The sequence below is a fragment of the Heteronotia binoei genome, chromosome 5, assembly GCF_032191835.1.
Source record: "Heteronotia binoei isolate CCM8104 ecotype False Entrance Well chromosome 5, APGP_CSIRO_Hbin_v1, whole genome shotgun sequence".
In the NCBI taxonomy this organism is placed as follows: Eukaryota; Metazoa; Chordata; class Lepidosauria; order Squamata; family Gekkonidae; genus Heteronotia; species Heteronotia binoei.
This window is the reverse complement of record NC_083227.1, coordinates 14,602,027-14,609,949: the sequence shown is the minus strand read 5'-3', so window position 1 is coordinate 14,609,949 and position 7,923 is coordinate 14,602,027. Positions and strand designations below refer to the sequence as shown.

Genomic DNA, 7,923 nt, shown 5'->3' with positions numbered 1-7,923 from the left:
TCTTACTTTCTGGGTGCATGTTAACTGTGAAATTCCTAAATTACCTCAGAGTTATTGAATCACCCCAGAGGCATTTTTACCCCTGATTCCACCTAACCTTCCCCCCTCTGTGTTTAATAAAATATTTTTGTTTATTTTTGAGCTTTAAAAAGCCTCTTGTGTGTCATTTTCAGAAGTGTAAGTTAAGCAGGTGATTTTGTCTCTTCCCTAAAGTTCCTGGGCAGGAAAGGAAAGGTCCCCTGTGCAAGCACCAGTCGTTTCCGACTCTGGGGTGACGTTGCTTTCACAACGTTTTCACAGCAGACTTTACGGGGTGTTTGCCATTGCCTTCCCCAGTCTTTTACACTTCCCCCCCAGCAAGCTGGGTACTCATTTTACCTACCTCAGAAAGATGGAAGGCTGAGTCAACCTTGGGCTGGCTACCTGAACCAGCTTTCGCTGGGATAGAACTCGGGTCGTGACCAGAGAGTTCAGATCACAGTACTGCAATACTGCTGCTTTACCACTCTGCGCCACAGGTAGAACCAGCATCAAAATATAACATGTCAGGGTGGGACAGCCATAAACCTTAAAAAAAGAAGACAACAGATAAAGGGACTGATCAATGAGAAAGAAAGGAGAAAAAAGTAAGGAAAATTCTGTGTGTGAGAGAGGGAAGAAGGCAAGAACACCTTAGATACTTTTACAAAAAAACCCCAAAACCCACTACTGAGGAACAAGAAGCTTTTGAGCCTGAAATAGCTTGGGGGAAAGCTCTAGAAGTGTGGCATTGAATAGGAATTACAAAGATGCACCATTTCGTATTGTACTTGGATGGCTTGTGCAATTATGTCCTTGACAGAAAAGCTGTCCAGTTGGTTAAAACTCTAGCCCAGTGGTACAATGTTGTCCTGGTTGAACGGCCTGGCAAGAGAGTCAGAGAGATTCTCACAGAAAGGAGTCTCACCAGCTGTCTCTCAATGGAGTGCCACTCGGTCCCTGCTCCTCTGAAGGGATCCACCCAAGGCTAGGCTGCTAAGTCCACAGAAGGGGGTTGTGTTTGATCCTGACCCTCTACAGCTGGCATCTTCACCAGATTGGATGGAGGGGTCCAAGTCTATGAGCCCCCAAAGAAGGTGCCCCTATCCTTCATTATTTCCAATGGAGGGAAGGCATTTAAAGGTGTGTAGTCCCTTTAAATGTGAAGGCCAGAACTCCCTTTGGAGTTCAGTTATGCTTGTCACAACCTTGCTCCTGGCTCCACCCCCAATGTGTCCTGGCTCCACCCCCAAAGTCCCCAGATATTTCTTCAATTAGACTTGGCAACCCTAGTGCCAGGCCACCGAGCTGACCCTCCAAAGCACCCTTCTCTCCAGGGGGGCTGATCTCTGTAGTCCAGAGAGGAGCTGGAATTCCAGGAGAATCTCCAGGTCCCACCTGGAGGCTGGTGGCATGCCCAAACAGGAGGTGGCAACCGTTTCCCATACGGCACCCAGGAAGTGACAGAGAGCAGCAGTTCAAAACGTAGTTTTGAAAAACAGGAGAGAGGCTGAAGGATCGCCGATTTTCGATGCCATCCTAGAACTATTATAATATAGTGGGTTCAATGCAAGAAGGAGATGTGGTGGTAGTGATATACAGTTCAAGGTTCCAGCGTTAGGACGCCATTGGGTCATTTGAACCAGCAGGGGGCCTCTGATTGGGCCAGGGCAGCAGGGATTTGGATCTCACTGCCCCCCCATTGTTCCTAAATCCTCAAGCTCAGTCCAAAAGGCACCAAGGAGCCAAGCAGGTGCAGTCCTACAGTCACATATCTTGAGATGAGCTGGAATTCCAGGGGAATCTCCAGGTACCACCTGGAGGCTGGTGGCATGCCCAAACCTGGAGGCTGGTGGCGACCACATCCAATCTGGTGCTCAGGAAGACAGCAGCAGCCTCGCCGCCGGTGGGATGTAGAGGAGAGAGGCCGAAGGATCACCGTTGAACAAAGCAGGCGTCAAGTGGCACCTTTAAGACCAACCAATTTTTATTTAGAACGTAGGCTTTCGTGTGCTCTTATGCACACTTCATCAGAGGAGGTATCCAGCACAGTGAGCAAAGCCAGACATAGCTGAGCAGAGGCATCCATAGCTGGTAGGCAGTGGCCCAGAATGCAACCTGGGACAGAATGGTCTGAAGCAGCTGAACAAAGCAGGCGTCAAGTGCACCTTTAAGACCAACCAAGTTTTATTTAGAACGTAAGCTTTCGTGTGCTCTTAAGCACACTTCATCAGACGAGGAATCCAGCACAGTGAGCAGAGCCAGACATAGCTGAGCAGAGACATACAGAGCTGGTTGGCGGTGGCCCAGAATGCAACATGGTACAGATTTAAGAAGAAGATATTGAATTTATATCCCGCCCTCCACTCTGAAGAGTCTCAGAGCGGCTCACAATCTCCTTTCCCTTCCTCCCCACAACAGACACCCTGTGAGGTGGGTGGGGCTGGAGAGGGCTCTCACAGCAGCTGCCCTTTCAAGGACAGAGGCTCAGAGCGGCCTACAATCTCCTTTATCTTCCTCCCCCACAACAGACACCCTGTGAGGTGGGTGGGGCTGTGAGGGCTCTCCCAGCAGCTGCCCTTTCAAGGACAACCTCTGTCAGAGCTATGGCTAACCCAAGGCCATTCCAGCAGGTGCAAGTGCAGAAGTGGGGAATCAAACCCGGTTCTCCCAGATAAGAGTCTGCACACTTAACCACTACACCAAACCAATGACAGTGAAGTAAAATTATCTGGTAGGCAGTGGTTTAGAATGTAAAACGGTACAATGACAGAATAGTCAAATTAACAAATTGAGCAAACCTTTGATCTGAGTAGCACGAGCATGCGAAAGCAACAAAACAGCAGCATGCAGTAAAATTAATCCTAAAAATCTATTTCCCTAGGCACGAGTCTCGCGGGATAACCCCGGGCAGGAGTCTGGATCCACTGCGAATCAGGTTGCTTGCTGGGCTGTGTCGTTTACTGAGACGGCTGGAGGGGGGAACACCCCGGGAGTAGGATCCCCTGCAGACTGACTCCCGAGTAGCCCCACTGAGCAGCGCAGGGCGTGGCTGAGGGCGGCCAGGCTGAAGTCTATCCAGACGGTCCGGGTTTGGAAAGGAGGGGAAGCCTTTCTCATTGGTCTGCAGCACTGGAAGGGTTAAAGCGAGCATGTCTGCTTCCTAGAGAGGCCGAGCAAGGAGGAGGGGGGAGGCGGAGAAGAGGAAATTGGGGGGAGGAGAGTTGCCACTGAATGGCGAAAGGGAAGGGGAAGAGCTTCAGATCAGCAACTCCAGGGGCAATCTTTGCAGGTGGATCCTAGGAAGGTTTTACTCATAAGTAAGTCATGGGAGCGGGGGGGGGGAGATAAGCTTTGCATTCTTGCAAGAGAGGAAGGCCGATCTAGTGTGCCTGGCGAAGGAGCGTTCTAAACTGCAATTTCCTTATGCAGGTTTTTAATCTGTTCGCCACTTCGGTGACTCCTTGCGGGGGGCTCTGCATTTCGTGCAGGAATTGAAAAAATAATTGCACATTAAATTCCCAGCCGCGGCCGTCATAGAAGAAGAAGTCACGCTTCTGCCCTGCATCTGAGCCAGGATCTCCTCCTCCTCCCCACCTGATGTTTCCCGGGTGTGTGTGTGTGTGTGTGGTTACTTTCCCCTTCATCCAGACTGCAGGCCCTCTGCCCCTTCCCCTCTGCTGGCTGCTCAGACAAAGCTTTCCCCAAATGTGGGTCTAGGGCCAGAGAACAGTGGCTCTCCAGATGTTTTTTGCCTACAATTCCCATCAGCCTCAGCCACTCTAGCCCTATGGACCGTTTTGGGGAAGCCCAAACCAGCCATTTTTGTCCCAGACTCCAGTTGACATCCTGGCACACTCGGGAGGCCAAGATCTTACCATCCACAACAGGTTTTTAAAGAGACAAATCGAGAGAGTTCCCCCCCCCCTCTGAAAACAACGAGGCATATCTTTAAAAACTTGGCACCTAATGTAGCAAAGCGTCATTAACCAATATCCCCTCCTGACCAATAGCCCCTCTAAGCTGCAGAGTCTAGTGATCAAAAATTCTACTTTGTGACCTACTGGCATTAAAATGATGAGCTACTGCATAAAGAATTGCGCTCCAGGGTCATTTTTCCTGTGCTAAGACAAAAAAGATGCGAGATGGAGGCTAAAAATCTGTGAGCTAGCTCACACTAATTCAGCTGATCCTGACCTGCAAACATAAAAAAGGATGCCGCTTTTGACCTCCCAAGACAGCCCTTTGGTGTCTCTTGGCCAGAGTTGGTGATGTCGCTCCGTTCTCCTTTCGTTCCTTTCTCCCTTTTTGATCACTTCCCCTCTCCCTTTTCGTAGCAACATGGGAAAGCTATCTTCCCCAGATCGGAGGCAACCTGAGAGGAAAGGGAAGGAGATGGAAGAGGAGGACTTCAAAGCCCCTCAAATGGACCAAAAGGCAAACAAGGGTCCCCTTCTCCTCGAAGCTGGGAGTGAATTCTGGGAAACAGTTGCGTTGGAGGTCCTGGTGAAGAACACCACAGCCTCAGGTGTACATTGCCGACATTTCAGGCAGTTCTGCTACCATGAGGCCAAGGGGCCCCGAGAGTTTTGCAACCAGCTCCATAGACTTTGCAACCAGTGGCTGAAGCCAGAGAAGAACTCCAAGAAGCAGATCCTGGACCTGGTGATCCTGGAGCAGTTCCTGACTCTTCTGCCCCAGGAAATGCAGTGCTGGGTCAGAGGATGTGGGCCGGAGACCAGTTCCCAGGCGGTGGCCCTGGCCGAAGGTTTCCTCTTGAGTCAGGCAGAGGAGAAGAGGCAGGCAGAGCAGGTGAGGGGGATTTCTTTGCACAGTTCAAACAACAAACCTATCATAAGGCTTCACTGCCAGATATTTCTACCTCTAGAAAACCAGGGAAACCCAACCCTGACTCTTGCCCCGTGTCTGAAGCAGCTCTGCTGGTCAAAGTAGAAGAAGAAGATATTGGATTTATATCCTGCCCTACACTCTGAATCTCAGAGCAACTCACAATCTCCTTTACCTTCCTCCTCCACAATAGATACCCTTCGAGGTAGGTGGGGCTGAGAGAGCTCTCCCAGAAGTTGCCCTTTCGAGGACAAGCTCTGAGAGAGCTATGGCTGACCCAATGTAATTCCAGCAGCTGCACGCGGAGAAGTGAGGCATCAAACCTGGATATCCAGTTGGTGTAGTGGTTAAGTGAGCGGACTCTTATCTGGGAGAACTGGGTTTGATTCCCCGCTGCTTCACTTACATCTGCTGGAATGGCCTTGGGTCAACTATAGGTTTCGTAGCAGTTCTCCTTGAAAGGGCAGCTGCTGTAAGAGCTCTCTCACCCCATCCATCTCACAGGATGTCTGCTGTGGGGGTGGGGGGGAAGGTAAAGGAGATTGTGACTGCTCTGAGACCTTTGAGATTCAAAGTATAGGGTGGGATATAAATCCAATATGTTCTTCTTCTTCTCCCAGATAAGCGTCCGTGCACTTAACCACTACACCAAACTGGCTCTCTCTGTGGGGATGAGGAGTCTGGGAGTGGGGCAGGATTCATCCCCTCAGCCTCTTCCATTCCTTCTCTTACCTGAGCCCATTGCTTTTGTTTCAGATGCGGGGACCACCTGTGAAGAGGGAAGCGAAGCTCTCTGAGGCAGAAGGAGCTCCGTCAAAGGACATTCAGAAGGTCCAGGATGCCCTGCCATGTCGTAAGGGTGCTTCCTGCTGAGATGGAATTGGGGCACCTGGTCAAGTTGTTGGGTAGAAGGTTTGGGACAGGAGAAAAAGGAAGTACTTCTGCTCACTACCCAGAGTGGACTTCTGAGAGCCACAGGATGTAGTGATGGCCACTCACTTGAAGGGGGAGTAGACAGATTCGTGGAAGGCAATTCCATTCATTTTTATATGAGTTTTCACCTTCCTTCCATCAGAAGGACTCAAGGTGGCTCAAAAAAAGAGAAGGAAAGAAGACAAATATAGGTGCAGCTATTACCCCATGGTATAAGCCCCGTGATACAGAGTGGTAAAGCTGCAGTACTGCAGTCCAAGCTCTGCTCACGACCTCAGCTCGTTCCCGGTGGAAGCTGGTTTCAGTTAGCCAGCTCCAGGTTGACTCAGCCTTCCATCCTTCTGAGGTCGGTAAAATGAGGACCCAGCTTGCTGGGGGGAAAGTGTAGATGACTGGGGAAGGCAATGGCAACCCCTCCCCCCTGTTAAAGGCTGCTAAGAAAACATCATGGTGTGACATCACCCCATAGGTTGGTAACGAATCAGTGCTTGCACAAGGGACTACCTTTCCCTCTTCTTTTTTTTTAATTACCCCCTGGTAAATAAATGGCATCTCCATGTTCTCCTGACCTGAATGGTGTAGAATAGCCCAATCTCATCGGATCCCGGAAGCTAAGCAGAGTAAGCTCTACTTCATACTTGGATGGGAGATGGCCAAAGAAGTCCAGGGTTGCCACGCAGAGTGAAGCAATGGCATACTGTCTCTGAATCTTTCTTGCTTTCGATAACTGCAGGGTCACCTTTAGCTGGTTGTGACCTACAGTTAAGGAATCTGACAAGCCCAAGCTGTTCTTCCTTAAGCTGGTTGGGCCTCATGACCTATTTAAACTCAGGGGGAAAAAATCATAATGAATTCTATTAAATTGTGGGCTATGCAGAAGAGGTGCCCCTGAACATCTCGGGGGTGGGGGAGGGGAAATTGATGCCACTTTACATACACATACAAATACATGCCATGTTTTGTGGCAGAACTACCTTCTAGAACCTTCTGTCAGAGTACCAGGCCTCAGTTTGGGCAGGAGCTCACAGGAGCAGATTTCTGAAACCTCTACATGTTATCGTGCTCTTTCTTTCTTAAAAATCTCCCTGCCCCCCCCCCCCCCCCCGAAAAACAATTCCTTCTGGGCTCCATTTCAAACCCCCTGTGAAAATGTTGCTGAACTCTTAAGATTTGACAACTTTTCTGATATTTTTCACCTCACAAAAATATGGGAAAATAACCAAAACATAAAGCAGACAGATGGAAATCTTCCTCATGCCACTGTGGCCACATAGGAGAAAGTAATTTTTAAGGTATGATGGGAGTAAGCTTTTATTATGACATTTTAAGGTAGATGCTGAGCTGATATAATTGAAGCAACTTGCATAGAAAAGCTTGCACTGCCCAGCCACTTCATGTTTTCCCCTGCGTCAGGCTCAAAACGTGGACCATGAGATTTCTGTAATCAAAAGTAGGTTTGCAACTTACAGACATGCACCTGAACAACATACTCAAGATTGCTACAGCACAGACATTGTCTCTAAAGTTTGATGCAATAATTCAGAGCAAGAGGTGTCGTCAAGCATGGTGAAATTCCATTGATAATTGATTGTCATAGGGTCCTGCCTAACACTGGTCTGTGAAGTATCATGGAGGACCCAGCTTAGCTAGCTTTGTTATTCTTTCCCTCCCCCCTTCCTGCTTTAGTGCCTGAAAAGTAGTAGTAGTGAGAAACGAAACTAACTTGAGAAGAAGAAATCAGCACCTTCCCATACATTTCTGGTAGGGAGTGAGACACATCTGGGGAAAGCAAGGACAGAGTCCTGATAACACTGTGAGAATGTAGACATTTATGATAGTTTATGTGAGAGAGCTACCCCGCACCCCCATCCTTTGGAATCTTTTTGAAGCAAGCCTTAAAAGTATTGTATCAGTGTATATGCAGCATTACTCTCAAGAATCTGTTACACAGAAAGTATCGGTCTATCAATAAACGTAGTCTTTGTATCAACTTTGACTCGTCACTTAACCCGCATGCTTGACAGGTGTCAGTTATCAGAAATTGTTAAATAAGCAAAACATTGCAAGAGTGCTAATCTTTTAAGCTTATTTTTAGTGTTTTTGTTTTTAAAAATATCTTAAGTT

At 48.6% G+C, this 7,923-nt stretch overlaps 1 protein-coding gene across 1 annotated transcript; it reads left to right on the top strand.

The window, feature by feature from the left end:
• The first annotated feature begins 3,250 nt into the window (after window positions 1–3,250).
• LOC132571129 (zinc finger and SCAN domain-containing protein 16-like) lies at window positions 3,251–5,966 on the top strand. The gene is made up of 3 exons (XM_060237811.1): window positions 3,251–3,338; window positions 4,356–4,830; window positions 5,623–5,966. Exons 2-3 carry the CDS (start codon window positions 4,360–4,362, stop codon window positions 5,737–5,739), a joined length of 588 nt encoding a protein of 195 aa, XP_060093794.1. The 5' UTR covers window positions 3,251–3,338; window positions 4,356–4,359; the 3' UTR covers window positions 5,740–5,966.
• The last annotated feature ends 1,957 nt before the right edge of the window (window positions 5,967–7,923 follow it).